We start from the raw sequence: 25,716 nt of genomic DNA, 5'->3' as shown, positions 1-25,716 counted from the left end.
GCCACGTCCTCCTCCTGTAATGGATACAGGGAAGAGAACCTCTTTGGAACAGAGAACTTTTTATCAGGCTGTTTCCAGGCTCCCTCTGCAATATCTCTGAGTTCTACAGAAGGGGGAAATCGAATAATCTTCCTTTTGGACTTCTTAAGGAGCCTTCTGTCTCTAGGACTAGGATCCTCCATTTCTGGGAGGTCGAAACGCCTGGCTCACCGCCAAAACCATATCATCAATAAACTGATATTTAGTGTTTTCTTCCTGTTCCAAGGATTGAACCTGGTCAGAATCCAAAGTTGATTTTCTTTCCTCTTCTGAAAATCCCTCCGAATCTGAAAAGACCATGAGAGGATTAGCGGATCTAAGCAGCTTTCCTTTAGCTGGGGGCAGGTTTGGGGATTCAAGTAACTGGTTAAGTCTGTCCAAACCCTTTATAAATGCTGAGGACCATGCCGGTTCTGTGGATACAGGTGGCTGGTCCGTAAGCAAAGAGGAAGGTCCTGCCCCACTAGATAACAATTGAGTAGATTGGGAGATCATCTGTGCTAAAGAGGAAACCGACTGTCAGGGAAGTCACCCAGGCCGGTTCCTCCGTCAGTGGGGCTGGAAGGAGCTGGGTTTGCGCAGAGGGGACCTCTCCTTCGCAGACTGAGCAGAGCGCCAACGGGTCTTTCTGCCCACATGGTAATTTAACTTTACATCTGGAACATGTAAAATATTTAGCCATAGAGCCATTTCCCTTTTCTGACATTTTAAAAGGAAAAGCACACCAAACACACTTAGATAATTTTGAAAGTGAAAGTTTGAGAGTAAAAAACAAGTAACCAACTAATCTGTAATAAAAGTTGTACTTGTATGTGTGTAACAGATGAAAAGATATATGTGCAAGTAAGAAAATACAATAATCCTTACTAGCCTCCCTCTTGTAACCACAAAATAGTTTGTAAATGGTTAAAGAAAGGTTTTGGTACTTAGCCAAAAGGGCCACTCAGGGGAGGAGTCCAACAGCAGTGACCTGGTGCCTGCTTCCTCCAAGATAAGTTCCTTCCCGAGCTTCTTTTGGCGCCAGAAGTCCGGACTGTACCACTTGTGCTGCAGAGCAGGGGAGCTCTGATAGTTCCCACTCTGCAGCTTTCTGTCTCTCCTCTTTTTTTTTTTTTTAAAAAAGGAACTTATCCTTATTTCTGGCAAAGTTATGGAGACCCCTTGGAGAGGTCTACTGCAGCGTTGAATACCCCGATGCCCCTTCCTATTTTCCTAAAGGGTGAATCTTGGTATGGCCCCCCGACTCTCCTTCTGTGCACCTCCGCGGACCGATGACGTCATCATGGCCGCCGGCGAGGTAATGCAATAAGCGGCGCTCTATGCCTATAATGGCAACGCCGGTTATCGTTGGAGCCTCCAAGAGTGACAGCGGTCGGGGAAACCGCTTGTCACTCTGTACTGTGACCGCTAATGCTCTGCCATTGAGAGCAGTCTGCTCTCTGACAGAATCCGGTCACCGCTGCCCAGTTTCTGTGAGTGTGTTCTCTATGTATAGAACACAGTCCCAGCTCTGCCCTAATCTAACACTATGTCCAAAAATAAAAGAAAAATTAAAGTTATTAAAAATAAATAAAATAAATCACTAGCTGTTTCTAAACAAGCCCAACTCCTTTGGGCACCTAGAAAAAACTGACAGGACGAGGAAGAGGCAGGGGGGATTGTAGAGGGGAGGGGTCTGTCAGCAGTGCTAAAGTTAACTAGCTAGGTGCCAACTCCCGAGCTCCCCTCCACAACCCCATGGTAAGAAGTGTCCCCCAGACTGGATGAAAGCGAAAATAAGCTTTCACACAGACTATAGTGGAATTGGACACTTGAATAGCGTAACTATGACATATATATTCTACAGCTTTCACCATCTTCAATTGTAGAGGTACTTCCTTAGGGAGAGCACATTAAAGTATCAACAAGCATTAATTTAATCTTTGGAACAACATATTTTAAGGCACTACACCACGGACTGTCTGCAGCAGACTTAAATATGCTGCACATGCATCGGAACACCATTAGTGTACATTGCCTATGTTAGTCTTAAAGAGTCTTTGTATGGATAGCACAGGCAGTCTGATGTGCTGAATTGTTAAAGACGACAGAGAATTACTAAAAACACAGACGAAAGAAGAATTTTAATACTTACAATAAATCCGTTTCTCCGATTCCATCTGGGGGACACCGCAACTGCTTAATAGTAGAAGTAAGCCACCTAGCAATCGACTGCTTAGAGGCTGACCCTCCTCGTTTCGAGGAGTCAAAAAATAAAGAATTTGTGCGGCAAATCATCCAGAAACTCCATGAAGCATGTCCCTGAAGACTGTGGTCCCCCCTGTGAACACCAGAACCAGTATTTCTTGGTTCACATGAAAACTGGAATCCACCTTTGGCAGGAAAATGGGATTTCTATACCTACGTAAAATCCGTTTCTCTTAATCCATTCGGGGACACCGGGAACATTGGGGTATAGAGTAGGGACAGGCGAACTGTCACTTTAACTTTCAGTTAAACTAAGCCCTAGCTCCTCCCCCTCTGTACCCCACCTCCTGTAAGATCCCAGTCTATGTTTAACAAAGCCCACAGAAAGCGGAGATAGAGAGACAACAAAGAAAACAGAATAAACTTAACACGTCATTCTCTTATCAGACAACATGTCAAACAGAAGGAGAAACCAGAGCATTAAGGGCGTTCATTTGAATTAGGACAAAGTCCTGATTCAAATGAAATCTAAATACCACTTTAGGGAGGAAGGAGGGCTTGGATCAAAGAACTGCCCTATCCTCATGAAAAACCAGCAGAGGAGGCTTGCAAGACAAGGCCGGAAGCTCTAAAACTCTGCGTGCCGTAGAAATGGCCAAAAGAAAAACAGTTGTCAAAATTAGAAATTTGAAGTCCACCGTATTCAAGGGTTCAAAACGGTGGATGCTGTAAAGCCCTCAACACCAAATTCAAATCCCATGGCGGAACTGGAGGAACATAAGGAGGTTGTACATAGAGAACACCTTGAATGAAAGTTTGCACATCAGGAATGACAGCAAGTATTCTCTGAAAGAAGACCGAAAGAGCCGACACCTGACCCTTGAGAGCCAAGACGCACACCTGCATCCAAGCCGTCCTGCAAGAATCTGAGAAACCTCGCTAACCGTAAAGAGGTAGGATATCCCTTCGTTTCACACCAATATATGTCTTCCAGACACAATGGTATATTTTCGCCGAAGCAGGTTTTCGAGCACGGAGCATGGTCTGCACCACCCGATTCGAAAACCCCTTAGCTCTTAGGATCCTGGCCTCAACAGCCACGCCGTTAAAGCCAGGCGTTGCAAACCTAGATGACGAAAGGGACCCCGAGTCAACAGGTCTGGGTGAATCGGCGACCGACCTCCTGCGATGAAAAGCACGTCGGTGTACCAGGCCCTGCGCGGCCAATCCGGCGCTACTAGAAGCACTGGAACACCCCCTCTCCACCTTTTTCAGTACTCGTGGAAGCATGGCTACCAGAGGAAAAAGGTACACTAAGTGGTACCTCCAAGGAACGGACATCGCATCTACGGTGACTGCCTCTGGGTCTCTTGCGCGAGAACAGTAGCGGGGAACCTTGTGATTCAACAGAGATGCCATCATGTCGACATCCGGCTGACCCCATCTCTCCACTAACAGATGAAACCCCTCCGGATGGAGGTACCATTCTCCCGGGTGCAGAGTCTGCCTGCTTAGGAAGCATGCTTCCCAATTTTCTATTCTGGGAATAAAGATGGCCATGAGCGCTGTAACATGAGCCTCGGCCCACTGAAAAAAGAAGATTTTTACTCAACGTAAAATCCATTTCTCTGAGTCCATTGGGGGACACTACGAGACATTGGGGTATAGTAGTGGGCTCAGGAGTTCTTGTCACTTTAACTGTTAAGTCTTTGGACTCCTCCCCTGCTATGCCCCTCCTCTCCAGAGAGAGCCTCAGTTTTGACTAACAAAGAGTGAACTTAAGGAAGTAACATAACCTAGACAGGTCTTAATAATAAATCCAAATTTCCACACACAGAACTATATACAGAGCAAGGGAGGGTGCGCAGTGTCCCCCAATGGAGTCAGAGAAATGGATTTTATGGTGAGTAAAAAATCTTATTTTCTCTTCCCTGCCATTGGGGGACACTGCAAGACATTGGGGATATACCAAAGCTTCCTCAAGGGTGGGAATGCTCTGGACCAGCTGCACGCATAATCCTGCGACCAAAGCTTGCATCAGCCGATGCAAAGCCCTGAAGTCTATAAAATTTAGTGAATGTGTGCACGGAAGACCAAGTCGCCGCTCTACACAACTGTTCTGCCGACGCGCCGTGCTTAGCCGCCCAGGAGGCACGTACTGCCCTAGTAGAATGTGCCTGTAAAGTCTGCGGAACGGTTAGAGAAACTGAAACATAAGCCTCACGAATCGCGGACGTAATCCACCGAGCAATTGACTGCTTTAAAGCAGGCCAGCCTCTTTTATTGGCGTCATATAAAACTAAAAGATCTCTGGTCTTTCTAACCTGCGCTGTACGATGTACATAAATCTGTAGAGCTCGCACCACATCCAAGTACTGCATAGACCCTTCTGAAGAGTCCTTCTTTGCTTTAAAAGCAGGGACAACAATTTCCTGATTTAGGTGGAATCTAGAAACCACTTTAGGAACAAAAGACGGCTTGGTCCGAAGGACTGCCCTGTCTGCGTGAAAAATAAGAAAAGGAGGGTCACAGCGAAGTGCCCCAAGCTCAGACACTCTTCGTGCTGAAGCTATAGCCAACAAAAATACTGTCTTCCACGTAAGATACCGTAAGTCAACAGACTGTAAAGGCTCAAACGGATGTTTAGAAAGAGCTTGAAGAACCGAATTGAGGTCCCAGGGCTCAACAGGATGACAAAAAGGAGGTTGTATGCGCAAAACTCCTTGCAAAAAACTCTTGTTATCTGCATATTCAGCTATCTTTTTCTGAAAATCGACAGAAAGGGCGGATATCTGCCCCTTGAGGTTACTAAGCCGCAAACCCTTCTGAACACCTTTCCCGAAGAAAATCCAGGACACGGGAAATCTTAAATCTAGAAGAATGAAATCCCTTAGACTCACACCACACAATATACGACTTCCACACTCTGTAATAAATGGAAGATGACGGAGGCTTTCTGGCCCTAATCATGGTGTTTATGACCTCTTGAGAGAAACCCTTCACTTTAAGTATTAGGGTTTCAATAGCCAGGCCGTCAAAGCCAGGTGATCCAAACCTTGGTAAAGGAACGGACCCTGAACCAGAAGATCTGCCTGCATGGGAAGCCGGAATGGAGGAGCTCCTGCTAATAACAGCAGATCTGAGAACCACGATCTGCGTGGCCAAAATGGAGCTATTAGAATAGCGTGAACCCTCTCCCTCTTCACCTTCTTTAGCACCCGCGCAATCATTGGAATGGGCGGGAAAATGTACACCTTCCGGTACTGCCAAGGGGCTGACATGGCGTCTACTATTTCTGCCGCTGGGTCTCGGGCTCTTGCGCCATAGTGCGACACCTGATGGTTCAGGCTGGACGCCATCAGGTCTATCTCCGGAAGGCCCCAACGCTCCACCAGTAGGGAGAACACCTGACTGTTTAGAACCCATTCCCCGGGATGAAGGGTGTGTCTGCTGAGGAAGTCTGCTTCCCAATTCTTCACCCCCGGAATGTGAATGGCTGAAATCCTGGGGACCTAATGTTCTGCCCACGCTAGTATGCGTCTGGCCTCTCGCATAGCAGCCGCGCTGCGAGTGCCCCCTGATTATTTATGTACGCTACCGTTGTGGGACTGAATCTGAAGAGGTTTTCCTCTTAGAAATTCCTGTGCTCCTATCAGAGTATTGTACACTGCTCTGAGCTCCAGAATGTTTATTGGAAGGCGTGATTCCTGAGGGGACCAGAGAACCTGAAGTCTCAGGGTTCCTGTTACTCCCCCCCATCCCAACAGACTGGCGTCTGTGACTAGAGTCCAAGACCATACCTATAAGGATTGGCCTCTCTCCAAGTTGGATCGGGACGTCCACCAGACAAGAGATAGCCTTGTGGCTGTGGACAGACAAACCATCTGTTTGTGCAAATTCGTCTGAGACCCTGACCACTTCCGCAGGATCTCTCCCTGAAGTGGACGGGAGTGAAATTGAGCAAAAGGAACTGCTTTGAATACCGAGACCATCGTCCCCAGGAGCTTCATGCAACTAAGAACCGAGACACTCCTTTTCCTCAGCATGTCTCTGGTCTTTGTCTGCAAAGCTAAGACTTTTTCTGCTGGAAGATAAACTCTCAGAGACTGAGTGTCGAAAAGCAGACCCAAGAAGCGCATCTGCTGAGTTGGCACCAGCGATGACTTGGGTATATTCAACACCCAACCGTGACTCTGAAGAAACTGCATAAGTCTGAATCTGTTGGGATAGAAGGACCGCAGACGGTGCCTTCAACAGAAGGTAGTCTAGGTAAGGGACAATTGTTATGCCCTTCTGACGCAATAGACCGGCCATGACTGCCATGATCTTGGTAAAGACTCTGGGAGCGGTAGCCAGGCCGAAGGGAAGTGCCCTGAACTGAAAGTGCACCTTTCCTACTGCGAACCGAAGGAGACTCTGGTGTCCTTCCCAGATCGGGACATGTAGGTAGGCATCCTTGATGTCTAATGATGCCAAAAACTCCCCTTTTTCTATCCCTGCTATCACAGAGCGAAGGGATTCCATGCGAAATTTCTGAATCTTCAGCTGCTTGTTTAGAGACGAAGATTCAGGATGGGCCGGAAGGATGCATCTGGTTTTGGCACCAGGAAGAGGTTTGAATAAAACCCCTACCCCCTTTCTAAAGGAGGAACCTGAACTATTACTTGAGCAGAAAGGAGCTTTTGCATGGCTTCCTGAAATGCTACACGTCTGAGGTGGCAAGAGGGGAGAGGAGTGACGAAGAACCTGCGAGGAGGGGAGTGGGCTAGATCTATGACGTAGGCCCTGGACACAACTCCTCGAACCCAGAGATCCGTCGTGGATTTCCACCACTGATCCCTGAATTGAAGCAGGCGTGCCCCCACCTGATGCTCCCCCTGAAGAACTGTCACGCGGAGGGCTTGTCTGCTGGACGAGCAGAACCTCTCCTTGCTGTACCTCTACCTCCTCTGCCTCTAATAGCCGATGATCTGGATGCTGAGGAATGCCCTCTATTAAAGGCACCTCCCCCTCGGGAAAAACTCAGAAAGGACCGAAATATACCCTGCCGGGGTCTGTTTGAAACCGTGGGTAGAGCAGTACTCTTTCCTCCCGTGGTATCCTGAATAACCCTTTCGAGCTCCGCCCCGAATAGAGTTAGTCCGTCAAAGAGTAAATTCTCTAACGCTCTCTTAGAGTCTGCGTCCACTGACCAAGTCCGTAACCATAGGTTACGACGAGCTGCTACAATAAGAGCCGAGGCCTTAGCATTTACCGAAACTGCATCCATGGCAGCGTTCGCTACATACTCGGAAGTCTCTAGTACATGTTCCACTAGATTTACTAGCTCTGTACGCGGAGTGTTATCTCTAAGGCCCTTAGTCAAAGCCTCCAGCCATAACTGCACCGCCTTGTTGGCCCATGCTACAGCCATATTAGGCCTAAACAAGCTTCCCACAGCGGTATACGCTAAGCGAAGAGCCAGATCACACTTATTAGTGTAGTCCTTAAGGGTTATCCGCTCCTGGACCAGGATAGCCAAAAATGAAGCTAAACGGGCTACCGGAGTGTCCACTCTAGGTACAGTCTCCCATTTTACAGTGTCCTCAGGGGGCAGAGGATAAAGGGACTTGAATTTTCCCGGCATCATAAACTGCTTATTTGGCTTGTGCCAAGCTTCAGAAATAATCTCCAACATTTCTGGAGAATGCGGGAATATTGCTAACTGTGCCTTAGGTCTTTTAAATAAGGAGATACCCTTAGGAGCAGCCGGCTCCGGATCAGCTAACCCTAAGGCATGTCTGATTCCTAAAATAGACTATCCATGCTCGTGGAGCCAGAGTCAGGATCATAGAGAGCGTCCCCTTCCGGGTCTATATCTACCTCACCTTCCTCTGCTGAGGAGAGATCAGAGAGTTGACCTAAGTGCAGGCCTACCTCAGTAATGGCCCTCTTACCCTTCTGGGAAATAGATACTAGCCTATCTTCCCTGTGGGTAGACCCTGCCTGTGATGCGGAAGCATTGTCGTCAGACTGGCTGCCTGCAAGTGTAAGTGTGGTAGTGTTCTCACGTACCTCTATTACCCGCAGAACCACATTCATCAGCTTCTCCATAGATGAAGAAAAGGCCTCCATCCAGGGCGGTTCTACCATTGTAGAAGATCCCTCCTCCTGGGCTGAGTTGTCTCGCCTCTGAGCGTCTGCAGTACAAGCTGCGCAAAGGGCGTTTCGGTCTGTGTGGCCAACAGAAAGTTTTGTGTTACATTTTGAACAGGTATAATACATTGCAGCAGGCACAGAATTACCCTTGCCTTTAGCTGTCCCCTTCTCCGCCATTGTCCTGCTTTTTAAAATAATTATTAAAAGAAATGCAGACAAATTAAGGCGACAAAATAGAAGAGTCCTGTGCTAGGAAGTCTCTGAAAGAGCACCACTCCGAATAATACAAATGCCTGTTATAGAATTGTCTGTGAAAATTTCCCTTTTGTATGAAATAACTCACAAGACCATATAACCACAATATACACTCCTCAAATGCACTCAAATCATACAGGCCTGTAACGATTTCTGAGTCAGATAATGCTATCCCAGGAGGAGAGGCAGAGCAGAGGGATCCTCGGGCAGTGCTGCACGCTCCAGCGTGATCTCTCCGTCTCACCGCGCGGGAAGACCAGAAGCAGGAAACTGCTTCACACTCCTCCCCCTTCCTGGCGCTGCCCGCTCTGTCTGGCGACGCTCACCGGCCCCATCAACCAATGGCCGCCTAGGATCGCTATTTGCGCGCCATTCAAACATGTGCCCAGCTCAGCGCGTCTTGTCCTTGTAGCCGACTCACCTCTCCCGAGCGTGAGCGCTGCTTTCTGTCCCCTTTCAAATGCTCCTCTGCACTGCCGCTTGTTAGGGGGGGGAGCGGGGACCTGCCAGCAAGCTGATCTCGGCAGGGGGAGGAGAGGCTGTTGCAGCTTCGCTCCCCTTTCTCTATTACACAGTTTTCCCCCGGATAAGCTCTATAGAGACTTATCCTGTGCCCCCTTCTTACTACGTCTTCTCCTTGCAGCCTTTATTTCTCATTTCTTTAATAAAGTTATCTAATGGCCATCAAAACTAAAAATGCCGGCAGAGGTGCTAGATAAATAAGCGCTAGGCTTCACTTGCCTGCGCTGGGATCCAGAGTGAGCAGAGCTGAGTCCTACTCACTCTGCTGGGTCTTTACAGGATCCCGCGCTGCACCTAAATAGGAATTAAAAATAAAAACATGAATAACCTACTGCTAACAGAGTATAGGCAGGAGCCTATACACTCCAGTGACCGAACTCTAAGTCACTTACAAAAAACTGAGGATCTCTCTGGAGAGGAGGGGCATAGCAGGGGAGGAGTCCAAAGACTTAACAGTTAAAGTGACAAGAATTCTTGAGCCCACTACTATTCCCCAATGTCTGGCAGTGTCCCCCAATGGCAGGGAAGAGAAATCATGTGCATGGCTAGGGGAGACTCTTGGTGCTGCCCTGATGGTTGAGATATGCCACTGCTGTGACATTGTCTGACAATCTGCACTGGCTTTCCCTCCAGCAAGTGCAGCGCACTCGTCAGAGCATGAAACACTGCTTCGCAGTTCTAAGACATTAATAGGAAGCTTGGATTCTATCCGAGTCCAAAGCCCCTGAAACCGAGCGTGAAGACATACAGCACGCCAACCTCGAAGGCTGGAATCTGCTGTTATCAGAATCCAATACCAAATTGAGAACAAGCGTCCCGTGGTGAGATTCTGCTTGTGTGACCACCAGATCAGCGACTGACGTGTATGCGGAGACAGGCGAAAAACCTGATTTGCCAGATTCCGAAGGGATTTGTTCCATTGCGACAGAAAATCCAACTGGAACTGCCGTGCAGGAAACTGAGCGAACTGGATCGCCTTGAATGACGATACCATCATGCCTAGAAGTCTCATTGCAAAATGAACCGAAGGTCTCCTTGCCACCAACTAGAACCCATGTAATTCGCCCCAGAGGAAGCTGAATCTGAAGATGTAGTCGCTTGAGACCGTACCATCTGAGCAAGTTCAGCCACCGTATTAAAGAGAGACTGAGCCCAGACAGGCTCCTCTGTATGTGAACAAGCAGCTGCTGTTTCACACGGTGTGCTCTCCGTGGGCCAACAGGTTACGCACAGAGCTTGTGCGCCTGACTTCCCAGATGGTAACTTAGCGTTACAGACAGCACAGGTGAAACCCAGCATAGATGTAACACCTGCCCTACCACGCATGGATTTTTCCCTCTCTGACATGTTAACAGATGGGACAAAACACAGCACAGTGTAATAAAACACAATACAGATAACACGCAGCACACAAACTTACACAGAAAGTGAGCCTGCAATACAGCCAATAAGCTCCCCAATGTAAAAGAATCCTTTAAAACACAACCACCCCCACCACTTTACCTTACAGGACAGAAAGGGGGAGAAGCTGGAGCTTATTAAAATGGCTGTCTATTCTGGTGTCTGCACACGAGGAGTGAGAGACTACCATGGAGGAAGTGCATATGAGGAAACCACTCCCCCCAGGGCCCAGCACTGGATTGGCTATCGTCTAACTGACAACCTCCTCACCCAATCCAGAGCCTCGCAGGGCTCACTAAGTTAGTGACCCTTGCCTGACCCTGTTCCCTGAGCACAAAATAGATACTTTCTTAAAAAATTAAAAAAAAATGACTGCTATTAGTAAAAAGCAGCCAGCTCAGGGAACCACTGCGATTTCTACCCCTCCCTCTCTCAACACTATGCTGAGAGAGGGTTCACTTACTTGCTGCCAACCCTCCAGACGCAGTGTGTGCAGGGAGCTTGTTAGCTGCACAAAGAGGACGGACACAGCCTGCGGCGACTGTGCCCGGCTCCTAGGGCAGCAGTAAAATCATTGGAAGAGGAGCTTGGCAAATCAGGTCCTTACATGGAACCTCCGATTCCCCCCAGACAGCGCACCGCCGCTTCATCTGGAGCAGGAGAGGTCTGTCAGCAGCTCAGCATCCCCGAGAAGTGGCTGCTGCTTTTCCCGGGTAGTGCTATGGAATAGTCCAAAAGGGTCCAGACTGCGGGGGGAGCTGTTAGCTTTAGCACCCCCCGTTCTTCATATGCATTATCTTGCTCATAATGATATCCTCTGCTGCCAATGGCGATCTGCTGTGTCTATTATATCCAGACTTAGTGGCCGTTTTTCTTAATACACAAGTGCCGCCCCCCCCTTCCTTAGCTGAGGAAGGAACTTGATCAAATCCAAGATGGCAGCCCCCTGCGTTCCGATTACCAGTACTCTTTGCTGTTTTTGGCAGCGTCGGTATAGCGGTTTTGAAGCAGCGTGACCGGGCCTTTTCTAAGCTGCTAGTCAGCGCTGAGCTAGAGGTGTAAACTAGCAAGAAAAAAAATCTTTTTGTTGTTCCCGTCAGTGAGAGCTATCTGCCTCTCAGTATCCGACAGCTGCCTCTTCTATTGAATGAGTGTGCTCTGCGTTAGTGGAACAGAGCACACCGCTGTACAAAAAAATGAAATGAGTTAAATGAAAAAATATGAAAGGAGGGGGAAAAAAAAAAAAAAAAGAAAAAAAAACTTTCTAGTATTAAAGTAAGCCCAACTCCCTTGGGAAGTTAACCGAGACTGAAGAGGATACAGGGGGTTGCAGAAGGGAGGGGTTTGTCAGCATGATACATTAACAAGTTAACTAGTTAAATGCCAACTGCCAACCCCACTCTCACAACCCATGGTAGCCGTGTCCCCAAGATAGGATGAAAGAAAAGTAGATGCAACCCATAGTAACCAATCCGGTTCTAGTCATCATTTCCTAGAACCTCCTTTTTTATATTTTAGGTGAGTTATATATAATTCGGTTGTACTTTGTTCAACTATGCATATCAACCGAAATAAACACATCAATATGGATGACAGCGGCTACTACTAAAAATGTTTTGAATGTTATGAGATCATTAAAACATTTCTTAACTATCATATGCAAACTTATCTAAAAGTTCTGATAACATGTCCAAGCTCACCGGTGACACATTCTGCCATCTCTCTTCCTTCTCTACCGTCACCTCTCCTGCGTAGTAGTCTTGCCAATGCAGGCACTCCATCACAGTTCTTTACTGCCATCTTGTTCTCACGTGCAGGGCCATAAGAGAGATTCTTAAGTGCCCCACATGCTGCAAGTCTGACAGGTGCACGTGGATCTTCCAGGAGGCTGATGAGGGGTGGTATTCCACGTAAACGACACACCTTCAAAAAACAAACAAAAAAGTGAAAATAAAAAGGATTTACCTTAAATATCACTAAAATTTCAATTGATCCATAACATTAACCGTTAAACAGAGTCAACATGACAGCATTAAATTGTCTAGAACATAAACACACATTAACCTACCAGTATGTTTTTGGACTAAGGAAATAAAACACATACAAACTACATACATGTGTTGGAATACAGTCCTGTGCCATAAAGTTCCAAGGTTTAATGTATGCATATAATCACCATGCTCCCTAATCAATCACCAGGATCAAGTAGCACTTAAAATCCTATAAAATTTATTTAACGACCCTACAACCTGGAGGTCCCCATCACGTGCAGTGACTTACACTCCCCCCTATTATGAGAGCATATCAAGCAGACATTTGGCTACAGTTAATGTCATTTTAGTAAGATAAACATCTTAATATGTGCAATGCCCTTTATTCAACTAATTGTAAACAGCAAATTGCTTTAATTGACCCAACACTAGGATAGCCTATTGCCTTTTAAATTTAGATCTCAGACAAAAATATACACACACCTCTTTCTTAACATCCTCATTACGATAGGACAGATGCTGCAAGTATGCAGCAGCATTTAGTCTCACGGCATCCAGAGTATAACTCAACATAGCAAGAACTTCTGGGAGTTCCGGCTGCCGCCAAGGGCCACTGGGGGCAACTGTCAGAGGAGCCGGTCCAAGGCTGGAAAGGCTTCCAGATGGAGGCAAGGATGATCCATAATGATCAGAGAGTGGATCTTCATAACTCCTAGAAAGGAAGACCATAAATAAATAATAAAAAAAACCAAAAAACACAATAAATCAGATAAAAACAGGATTTTTTTACTTACATTAAAACTCTATTTCTTTAATTCAATTAGGGAAATTGCTACCTTGGGTTATAGAAGCTAGTTAGGAGTTAATCACTTGATTTGAATTCTGCACAAATTCAGATAATCCTCCCCCTCTAGAGTCCCTCCCTACCAGAAACTCAGTTAAGGAGTCAAGTTTTGAACTGCGATAGCCAAGAAATCTGGAGAAAATAGCAGTTCTTCTCTTAATTTATCAAGAGGTTAAACACAAGAGAAACCAAAGATTTATCCTGCCTTAACCTACTTTACACTGTTTAATGCAGTCTCCATAAACTTTTATGGAGACTGGGAACCAACTAAGTTTAACAAGCAATGAAAATGTTAACTTTTCATTGCTTGCCCTTAAAAACTAAAGCCATCTGGGGATGACATTAGCAATGCAAAAGTAGGCTTGAGCACCAAAGGAGGAGAAACATCTTACCTCTTCCTTGTTTCTGCTTGCTCCTCCCTCCTTCCTGTAGTCACTGGTAGTTCCTTTAACCCTTTCACTGCAGGGTGCAGAGCATTACACAGAGAAAACTTTGCTTAAAATAAAAAAACAGAAGGACTTCAAAAGGCTCAAGGCACCAATTGCCTTTTCAGATTTAAAAATTGCTACATTGCCCCTAGGGAAGGGAAAGTTCAGAAATTCTTGTGGGCAAAAGTTTACAGCCAAAGCTAGCATCTTTGGATGCAAAGACATTGAAACTGCAACATTTTGTGAACATATGGACTTAAAAACCAGGTGGTCACTAAACACAGCTGCTTGGCCAAGACATGTTGTCAAGCTGTCCAGTAAGCGCCAGTGACCCCTATATTCTCTGGAAGCGGCTCTCTGATACTCACATATGCCTGCTGAATTACAGCCATAATCCATCTGGCAATGGTTTGTTTAGTTGGCGATAAACCCCTTTTTTGCGCATCATAGAGTTCTATCGAAGTAGATCCGCAGGGTCTTGACCACATCTAATAAGCAAAGTGATTCTTTTTCAGAAGAACCATTCAGTCCAAGAGTTGGAATAACTATGCTATGATTTAAATAAGTAGAACAGACTTGCCCTCGTGAACTATAATATACAGAGATCTGCATGAAAGAGCTCCCTCTTTCAAAACAAGCTTAAGTCCCAATGAGCAGGACGCTGCTGCAGGGCCAATTGCACCAGATTCTCCCCTTTCGCAGCTGGAAGTGAATGACTGGGAGGTTCTTATCTTTGCTGTGCTACGAAATGAGGTCTTGTTACCCCTGGTCATTACTTTCTGTTGTGGCACATTTCTGGAGCCATCCCTCAAAGGCAGCTGAAGGGCAGCAACAGAGGCCCCAGTCACTACATGCCTCAGCCCACTCCTGTATCAATCCTGTCTCCTTCCTTCTGGGAGTGTAAGAACTACTGCCCCAGCGGCGGTGAATGTAATATAGTACAGCAAAACATGAACACAATAAAATACATGTAATCATTTGCACTGTCCTAAGCAACACAGTGCAGAAAGATCCAGACTACTTGGGCACTTAAACTGGAGTTCATAGAAGGGAGAGGATATAGAAGGGTAAGAGTTTCTGACTTTGTGCAGATTCCAATTAAGTGCCTAACCACAGCATCAACTTCTATACCCCAAAATAGTAGCATCCCCCAATAAGATAAAATATTATTATATATATATATATATATATATATATATATATATATATATATATATATATATATACACACATATATATATACTTTCTTCTATCACATGGCTGTCAGTGAAATTGAGAAGGACCAACTCAACTTTAAATAAAAAAAAAATGTTAAACCCAGTCACAAATTTGAGACCCTTGCCCCCAGACCTTCGTTTGTACAAAGCTTCAGAGAACTTTCCCTATGGCAACAATGAGTCCATGATACATATTTCAGCATTCATTGAGTTGCTTGTGTGGCAGATTGAGAAAAGCCACCTGTTTTCAGTTTCGAGACATACTACTGTGGTACTGCATGACTAAGACTGGGACCTGCCACTGTTTTATACCCACAAATGGGGTAAAGGAGACACTGATTCACATGAATTTCATATGTATTGCATAAAAACAATACCAAATATCTAACAGCATGGGTGTTATATAGTACCAGGAAGCCAAACTAGTTACTTTCAGCAAACAAAAAAATAGCTCCAACAGCAATTTTAGATGAGTGAAGGCATCTAAAGACACTACAGAACGTTTAAAATCAAATCACAGGCAAAGCGTTATATCATTTTAGATTTGAAAGGTGCTCTGGAGCACCGTACAGTAGGGAAGACAGGACATGCAAGGTAGGCAAAATAAATTCAGACAAGAAAACAAGTGTATGTAGGCAGCTTACATACTAAGTGGAACAGGGCACAGTTGAAACAATGTGGCTTAAATTGGAGATTGGGACAGTTGTGATGTTGCATTAGTGTGAATAGCATCATCGGAGTTAAGGTCAGCACAAAGAAAGGAAAAATTAAAAAAGATGGGTTTTCAGAGAGCATCTAAAGATTTGAAGGCTTGGGATAGCATGTATGGGTGTGGTTGAGAATTACATAAGTGGGCAGCAGCACGGGAGAAGTCTTTTAGGCAGGAATGAGAGGCGTTTACCAGAAACAGGACAAGGCAAAGGTCAAAGGTAGATCTAAGAGGACAGGACGGAGAGTACTTTGACATGGGATTTGAGATGTATGAAGTGGTGTTGCTGTTAAATGCTCTATAGGTAAGGGTGAGAAGTTTAAATTTGATTCTGGAAGACACAGGGAGTCTGTGTAGGAATTTCCAAAGTGGTATAGCAGATGTAGAGAGCGATCAGTCTTGCAGAAGCACTTGGGATGGATTCAAGTGGGGATACATGGGGGTTGGCAACACCAGGTAGCGAAGGTGCAGTAGTTAAGACTGGAGATGATTAAAGAATGTTTTGGTAGCATGTTGTGTAATAAAAGGGCATGGACTGGCAGTGTTTTTATGGCTGAGTGGACAGAGTCTGGATATGAGGAATAAAACAGAGGGCGGAGTCAAGTGCGACACCAAGGCAGCAGGCTTGGTAGACCAAAGAAATTGTGGTGTTATTGATGATAACGGAGATTTGAGGGAAGGTGATGACTCTGATGGGAGGGAAGATAAGTTCTATATGTCCTAGATTACAATTTCATGTTTGTAAAATAAATTCACACATGTTGGTGCTATAATTTTGGGTGTGAGATTTGCAGACTGAGGACAGCCATCATCATGATCTTCATGCTGTTAATATGAGGTTACGTACATATAATTAGGTTATAAAAAAAAAAAAAAAAAAAAAAAAAAAGTACATTAAGTTCACCATTTGAAAATATTAGGAACGAATCTGTCTTCTACCAGTCTTATGGTAGCTAAATCTTTATTTCTTATATTCATGGAAATCTGCATAACATGTTCTGTGCCACATAATATATAGCTCCTTCGGCACACAAACTTTGATACCATCATGGCCAGGTGTCATCTTAATCTCGATTAGTCTTACATGTACTTGCTTCTGTGTTAGACCAATAATATTATCGAATGGTAGACATGGTTTACTGTACAAAATATTTTTCTTTCTGTGGTTTTTCTTCCATTGTGAAAAGAAATTAAAACAACCCAATAAAGTGAAGGTTAAAGTGAGAATTTTAATCTGCTGGCCTAAGCGACAGCAGTGCAGAGACAAGCACCACAGGAACATGCAGAACCTAATAAGTGTGTTTATTGGCTCAATTTATAGGTGCTGCTTAAAGTACATAAAAAGCATACACATACAAGAAGGTATAGTTTAAAGGGCTACTAGCACTCCTTTTCTATTTAATTAGCTGGACACCCTTCACTTGTACATAAGGTTCATTCTGAAAAAAATTGACAGTAACTAGTGGCAGGGAGGGTGGTGGAGCACTGGTGTCACTTAGAGTATGCTGGAAGATTTAATATTTAGATTTCTAAGCAAAACTTAGTAGCTCCTGGTGACAATGCCCTGTTAACTGACTACTATACCCCTCCACAAAGTTCATCAGGTAAGTGCAGATCATTGGAAATATAACTTGTGTATACAAGCTGCCCATACAGTGCTGGTAATAATTATTTTCCCCACTTCCTAAACTTGGCAAATGAAAATTGCGAACATATACAAATCTGAGTTTAACTCACCTCAGTCGTCTGCGTTGGTCTGCTCCATTGGCACCCCTCCTTCCAGCAGTGGAATAGTCAGGCCCATCCACATAACCACCAAGACTCCTTCTATCATCCTCCATTCCATAGGCATCTTCAGATCCATACCTGGCTGCAAGTAGATCAGACTGGCTGCCTCCAAATCCAGCTCCTCTAACTTGTGGCTGTGGGCCATAACCAGGACCTCTGTACGGTTCAACAGTGCGATAACGATTATTTGGCCTGGACAAGCTGCTGTAACCAGGATGCTGCGGGGGCGGAATCATCTGTATTGGGTCTGCACCATGTCCACGAAAATGGTAGTTGCGGGGCACTGTAGTGTAGGCACCTCCGCCCCCTACTACATCACGGTATGGGCGATCTAAGGTTTGGGAATACCCAGCAGCAGGCTTCATCTACAGAAGGAGAGATTGGGGGGGGGGGGGGAGAATATTATATAATACTTCTTATTCAGGTGGTCAGAATATTACCACAATAGATACAACATCCTACTGAGCTCACTACAGGAATACTGTAATCCGCACACAGATGTGAGGAGCCAAATTACGTTTACTGAACAGGAATCTTCAGAAAGTGTTGCTGCACCAACTGAAAGGTCAAACTTTAGATGTAATGCGTAAATCGTACTTGGCATCTCATTTGAGCATGGATACCAGTAACACAAACTTTGGAAACCTACACCAAATACACGTTTGTATGTTTACGGATTCTACATCCTGTCCTAGAACAGTCAGTCAATATAAAAGACAAAAATGCTGCACTTACTGGCATGTCACTGTGTCGCGGCTCATCAGACATACTGTATGACAAGTAGGAGGGATCATCATCTAGAGCATAATTCTCATCAGCAGGAAGACCATGGCCCTCCATCCTTATTGGCGAGTACACAAAAGGTGATCGATCCTATTGAAAAAATGAGCATAGTAGAAAATAAAGTTTTAGCCAACATCCCCATTAACATTTGTTCACACTTGTTTCCATCCCCTGTTCATCTCACCTGTGTAGTGTTTATATCAGAGTATTTTTTGCGCTGCCCCTCTGTGGAGTGAACAACACGCCCGTTCTGCAGGAGAAATGCTTGAGTTACTTACTAAAAAGGTTTGAAACTGGGATGAGATGACACAGTCAAACTTTTCTCTTTTTAATCTATTGCCCCATGCAATACCAAAGTGCAGACAACTGCACCATAAATTTAAACAGGCTGAAGCAGCAGAACTCCAACCTTCAGGCATCCCATCCCTAGGATTCCCATTATTCTCAAGATGCAGAATACCATCATGTTTATTATTTATTACTAGGGGTGTCGAATCCCAGAAAAAGGGAATTTATTGGATGGCACCAGCAATCTACTGTACAGAATATATGTTACTAATTTATTAAATTACCCTTTGGTGATCATTATCCTTTACAAGAGACATTTCCAGGTTAAAAGTTTGCAAGTATTATGTTACGTTTGTATTTTTGTTTCATCAGTTAAAACTGTAAGCAACTTCACTAACAATAGTTAAAGAAAATGAACATCCCTCCTTCCTAATGGCTGATCTGTGGCTTGGCAGTCATCCAACCACAGTTATCAAACAGTATATTAATTTAAGCTACGCCAGGTTTTCAGACTGTTAAGTGCTGGAGAAGAGACTCACAACGCTCAGAGCGAACCTGAATTATAGGAATATCGACTGTCCCATATCTGGGACCCACACAGTTCTTCCACTTCAGAGGGGTATGTTCGTTTAAAAGATGGAGGGTTTTTTCTTTAAAGAAAATTAAAAAGTAACACTAAAGGAAAAACAAAAAGGAACAGGACACCTGCAAATGCTCACTGGCTGAGTTGTGAATCATCACTCTTGTGCTAGAGTTACATTCTAAACTGGTGGAGAAGACCACTTCATTTGTGGAGAGGAAGCAGCTGCTACTTCCTCCCTGCAAGCAGTCACTGTCAACTTAAGGCACCAGCACAATAAAAGGAGCACGGTTTCAAATAGCAAATAGAAAAATAAGCACAGAAATTGGGAAAAATCCTTAATGCTGCAGCTTTCATGATTAGTTATTTCCTCCTTTAGCCCTTTTGACTGCAAGTCCAGAATGAAAGAAATTAACACATATAGTAGGTCTAACCACAAGCTAGCCAGACATAAATTAATATTAATCTAAATAAACTCAACATTTGTAGAAAAAATTGGACCCATTCCCAGAGCATTAAAAAGGTAATGGGTGGCCCCAATGCAGGAGATAGGGCCACTCATGAAGCCATCAACAATGGTGTTGCTCACCACTTTCCTAGTACAATAGCTATGATTCACAGGGCACGGCTAGTTAGCACTTCCAAAGTGTACTGTTACACTATAGGCTCATTTTAATGCTTCATTGTACCTTTAAAAGATGTATTTACTTGAAGACAAGCTTTGAGTACTTTTTTTTGCTTAATACCACCCTTCAAATAAACAGTATTATGTAATTTAAATGGTGAGGTTACTGTGGGCAAACTGAATTATAACTAGATAATCTCCATACAATCCATATGAACATATGGCAATGTTCCCACTAAAGTAAAGTGGCTACCATACCAGCACTTCCAGCGCAGAGGACATTATTAACACGCTGTCAGAAGTAAACAAGGAAAGGCGTTTACCATGTCAATCAATAATCCCTATGGAAGCAGACGTTTTGTCTGACTGCTGACTTCGCGATTACCATAGGCAGACTACAGTAAATTCAATTACGTGAAAGTACATGTTTAACAGTATTGGTGATGCACAATTACACGAGATACAGTAATTGATTACTAATAACACAATAAACATGACACTAAAGTTGTATTTCCACTTAAGGTGGTGAACATTTTCATTTTAAAATGGCAGCAAAAAGGGGCTGGGAGGACCAATCAGGAGCCACTATGTACTATATTCCACCAGGGCTGTTGGAACAATGACGGCAGAGCAAAAACTGCTTCAAGGAGCAGATCCCCGGGGGCTTTAAAAGGGGTTGCGCTTTGACATCTTGAATTTGTGGGTTTGACCTCCAGCAATCTTTAATAAATGCATTATTTAAATAAATGCGCTATTTTTCTGGCTTCTTTATGTTTTTCAAAGTTATATCATCAAGGCAGGAGTTATTTTTAGGTTGACAATTTATTAAGCTAAATGTGTGGTTTAATAGATATGCATGATAAGCTAGAATTGGTCAAATGCCTCTGGAAGGGCAAGTATACACAGCCTGACTATTGACCTCTAATGTCTGAATGGTAGTTCTGGGTAACAGCACATCCCTGTGTTACAACATTCTATTAAATACTTAAGACTGTTCAGATCACACCACCTCCTGTTGCTCTACTGCACCAAGTCCGCAAACATCTTAGTTCTCATGGTTTTCAAAGGCTGAAAGTTAACAAATCTGTGATCATCATAAAATTACCACTTGGGCATTACTCTTTTTTCTGTGGCACATCAGTGTTTTAGAGTAACAAAAAGAGGTGTGGAAAGGTTTAATTAAAATTGTATTACAACATAAACTTAAAAGTATTTACACTGCAGAAAGATAATTTACTTCTCAAGCATTAACATTGACAATGCTAGTCAGTTTGACCTCCAGATGAAATATAGCATCAACCCCAGGCATGCTGAATGTTACCTGCTGGCGACGGGTGAGGGTGCCATTGGCGAGGGGGGTAGTGGCCTCCTGGGGGGTCACCCACACCCGGTCCAGCTGAGCAGTGACGTGTCTCCTCTCTTCTTCCAGAGCACGAGACAGGAGCTCAAACTGTGCCTCCTGCGCTCTCACCGAGGCCAAGATACTGGCCGTGCTTTCAGACTCAGGCTCATCCATAAAGGTTAGAAAGAGACCCTAAGCTAAAGGAGAAATGAGAGAGAAAACGAACCAGAGGGAGAAGAGAGAGAGGGAGGGAGAGACAGACACCAAATTAAAACCAGTAAGAGACAGTCCCACAAACCCAAGATGACTTCCACTCCTGGTTGCTTTAACGGTCAATCTTAAAGTGACCGGGAAAACATTTATCTCCATACTCCATACTGCATACCAGGAATGAAAGGCAAGAAGGCAAAAAATTAGACAAAGTATCTGCGATCAAATTATTCATGTTCATGGAGTCATTGAGGAATTTCAGTTAGGGAAACCAAAGTAATAGCACCTTCCAACAGAAGAGAGAACATGGCTCAGAAACAGCATGCACAAATTGGGAGTGCTACTTAAAATTAAGTTTTGCACAGGCCTTTGAATTGCTACAATGAAATACACACTTGTGAGGTGATGAATTAGAGTAATTTAAGAGATGAAGGCACTCCAGTGATAATCATCAGGTAAGGGATAGCTTACACAGGCGTCTATTAAAGTGGACAAAAAAAAAGGTGCCACATAGCTTAACAGGCTATTATGTCAATATAAACCTGACAGTCAACTCTGAATGTTAGGCAAAGATACAATGTACCAAACGAAGCAAAATTCTTACACCAAGTTCATTCCAGACACAAACATCGCATCAGATATGACACACTGTTATATTGGCAAACACAATTGACTAAAAGTTAAAATACAATAAAGAATCTTGAATAGCATAAATGCATAACAAGGAATTCCCAAAATATGAAAAGTCAAAATATTTTAAACTTACCTACACCTCACAGTAATATTAGATAATTATGCAGAGTCTTTGAATAGTGTTAACTACACTCTGGTTATATAAAGTAAATTTACATTTCTCTCTGGATAAAGTGAATATCACTTATGAAATCAGATGAGTGAAGAACTTATGTGCAACTGATTTTCATTAAGCTTCTTCTATTGCAGCAACCTAATTCACCACATTGGCCTAACCACAAGATAGCACCTAAGGCCATACTTGCCAACTCTCTCAGAATGTCCGGGAGACTCCCGCATTTGCGATTCCCGGTGAATGACGCGATTTCTGTGCCCCGCCCCCCCCCCCCACCTGCTACAGAGTCTCCCGGACACCAACTTAAAAAAGTTGGTAAGTATGCCTAAGGCAGGTTTCCTGAAGAAATTGGCATCAGAACCTTGCATTACTTAAGGCTTTCTAGAGCATATAGTGTTTCGTCAAAATTCATTCCCTTTGATATTTTGGCTATCCCCAATTGTAAAGTGCTACGGAATTTGATGGTGCTATATAAATAAGTGTCGATGATACCATGTATATTATACAAGAGTGAGAAATGACAGAGCTTTGAAAGCGAGGCGATCTTATAATAAAAAGGTCATATCTTAAGTATATGACACATTTTCAGATTACTTCTTTCGATAAATTGAAGTTTTATTTGAATAGTAATAAAACTGTAAATACATACATATATAGATACATATATATATATATATATATATATATATATATATATATATATATATATATATATATATATATATATATATATATACACACACACATACATATACACACACATATATACACACACACACACAATGTTCTCCTCAGCACCTATTTCTCTGGTGCTTCACTGGCTGTTTTTACTTGCCACCCAGCTCTTGGAGCCCAACAGAGTCCTTTAATAGAATATGTATGTACGTACACACATATATATACACACACAATGGTTCAGAAATTTCTGAGCACATATTTCAGCCCACACAGGGATACTTTGTTTTTCTCCTACGACAAACTTGCTATTCATTTACACTTGCCAAGTCTCTGAAAGAGGTTAAACAGGGATGTATCATTTGAGATTCGGATCATTACAAAAAAAAAAAAACCTCACCGAACTGCACTACAAACTCCCTGTTTTATCACTGGATGCATGTAATCCATATTTGTGTATATAATAAATAAAATACATGATTTAAAAACACAGAACACCTTATAAATGCATGTAATACAGAGCTCCTGCATGATACAGCTTACATGTGAGACATAAAACATGTTAGGGATTGCAAATTCTTATCTATGAAACTGATCACAGGTGTGACACATCATGTACAAAGTTTATCTTTTATTTCTCGTAAAACTAGTTTGGTTTCCTGAGGAAGAAGAGTCACCCATGAGCAACAGGAAAACTAAGTGGATGCAATCAGGGTTGTAAGGAATTTAGTCAGTCATATTTTTGATAGCAGGTCACACACTGGCCAATCCTTTTACTCAGTGTGAGTGCCAGGATCAACGTCCAATTTGGTCACATACACAGGTGCCGTGTGATGTAGTCAGAAAATAACCAATCACAGAGGACAAAAGTGGTAGTCATCAACTTACTCTATGATCCATAACTGCCAAACCTGATACACACATTAACACTCTACCAAATGTGGTTAGCACTTTACAGCTAAAATATGTACAATATGTGGCAACTGGTTACTTCCTTTAGGTATACATTCTTATAGGACTTCTAAACTTAAAACACAAGTTGTCTTACCTTAAAGAGCTACTAGTAATACGTTATCAACCTTTATGTAGTGCCAACATATTATGCAGTTATATACAATCAGAATGTTTACTCATTCACAACAATACCTGTCACAGTGGAGCTTACAATCTAAATTCATCATAAAGTACATGGAGATAGCTCCTTGTCAGGATCAAACCAGAGGCCACAGCACCAACAACTGTGCCAAAGTATTTTAAAAATAAATAAATAATATCTTAAGTCAGACAATGACCACGTAACAAAAACATGTTATAGGCAACAAAATTTCCCTTCCACAATCACTCGTGACAGTGCTGAACCTTCTAGCAACTCCCAAAATTATATTTCAGACAGCTGTTTTGACCAATTTACCACAAAAACAATGGGCAGCCAGAGCAAAACTGTTCAGCATTTGTGTTTTGTTACTGGTTAAGGGAGTCTATTTAATCACTGGCAAAGTGTAAAGGAAATGGTCACTCATAGCGAGTCTTGGGGCAGTTGCTCTAACACCTGGATTAAGCTATGGCACCCTGCTAACTCTATCACTTACATTAGAAGACTTCAAAATTGGGGTCCTATAGACAGAACCTCAACACAAGGTCATATCAGATATCCTGTGTCAATTGAGGATGTACTTAACTGCCTACTAAAACCACTAGACTGTGTACCCCATGCACAGGAACTTGAGCTTCAGATAAAAAGGCATCTACGCATACATGTGAATGATAAATGAGTAATCTTTACGGACTTACTTTCAATTCTGCAATCTCTGCTTTTCCCAACTGATGGCTACTACGTTGCTGGAATAAACCCGGGTTCCAGGTTACTAGGGTGCCTAAAGATTGGGCTATGAAGTCTAAAACCTGGGAGCCTGAGGGAATCCGGACATTTGTCCTTCTCGTCCAAATACTGCTGTGCTGTTCTCCGATGCTATGCATTTAGAAACTCCTGTAGGTGCACCTAACACGTTATGACTGCATTCAGTGCTATGGTGGACCTATGCATACAGTAATCACACTGGCTATGCGCCATGTTCAGGATTAAGTATCTTTTCTCATCAGTGAAGTACATGAACCATGCTTGTATAATAACTGGAAGATGTATTGGCATTTTATGTGCAACATATGGCAAAGTGCTAGGTTAGTAAAGCACTGTGGGGTATAAAGGAATAAATGTAATAAAAAATACTTTAGATTACTTTCATGTTAATATATAGGTGGACATGCGCCGCAACTTGACGGGAAAATAAAGACTATTTTTTGATGGTTACAAGGATGGGTTGAAACAGCCTTCCAATCACAACCACCCATCCAGATTAACATCAGATGGAGAGCCATTGCTTGTCGGTCAGGACACACCATATATGTGGCGACGATGACCCCAGCGTACCATATAAGCACCTGCAGACCTCACCCAACTGCAATAGCAGTGCCTTGTCACATTTGGCTATAAACACGCATGAGTATGGTTAAATCCTACAGGAATTAAGCCTTTTGGCTCATCTGCTGAATAATATAAACCATATATCTCACACATATATAAATACACACTAGGGCTGCGCAAAAATTGGGGTGGTGAATGGGCAATTCAGTGGTAATGTAGCTTTCATTACGGTCATAGAAGACACGAATATGACGTTTTCCTCTTCTTGAACACAACTCGGATGCTTGGAATAAATGTAAAATGTAAATACTAACACTACTTTCTACATACCAGAAGCAAGTGACATTCTTGACCCTGCCATCTTAATTTCACAGGTTAACCGTTTTGCTAAAAGACAACACCTACTGCACTTGCCAAATCGGTCAATATGCAATACTTTATATGGTTTTATAACAGTTATCCAA

General features: G+C 43.4%; 1 protein-coding gene across 5 annotated transcripts in view; it reads right to left on the bottom strand.

Annotated features, from left to right (window-relative positions):
- CTNND1 (catenin delta 1) overlaps positions 1-25,716 on the bottom strand; it is a 63,715-nt gene that overhangs the window by 26,201 nt on the left and 11,798 nt on the right. For 2 of the 5 annotated variants that reach the window (XM_075217198.1, XM_075217200.1), the window contains exons 2-7: positions 21,117-21,334; positions 18,487-18,552; positions 18,255-18,392; positions 17,469-17,884; positions 13,017-13,245; positions 12,243-12,465 (exon numbers count right to left, since the gene is read on the bottom strand). In XM_075217198.1, coding sequence (XP_075073299.1) covers positions 12,243-12,465; positions 13,017-13,245; positions 17,469-17,884; positions 18,255-18,392; positions 18,487-18,552; positions 21,117-21,311 — 1,267 coding nt within the window. In that variant the 5' untranslated portion in view covers positions 21,312-21,334. The remainder of the gene's footprint in view (positions 1-12,242; positions 12,466-13,016; positions 13,246-17,468; positions 17,885-18,254; positions 18,393-18,486; positions 18,553-21,116; positions 21,335-25,716) is intronic. The other 3 variants (XM_075217199.1, XM_075217201.1, XM_075217203.1) reach the window with 3 other exon arrangements.

The sequence above is a fragment of the Mixophyes fleayi genome, chromosome 6 (assembly GCF_038048845.1).
Source record: "Mixophyes fleayi isolate aMixFle1 chromosome 6, aMixFle1.hap1, whole genome shotgun sequence".
In the NCBI taxonomy this organism is placed as follows: domain Eukaryota; kingdom Metazoa; phylum Chordata; class Amphibia; order Anura; family Limnodynastidae; genus Mixophyes; species Mixophyes fleayi.
This window is presented reverse-complemented; position numbering and strand designations above follow the sequence as displayed.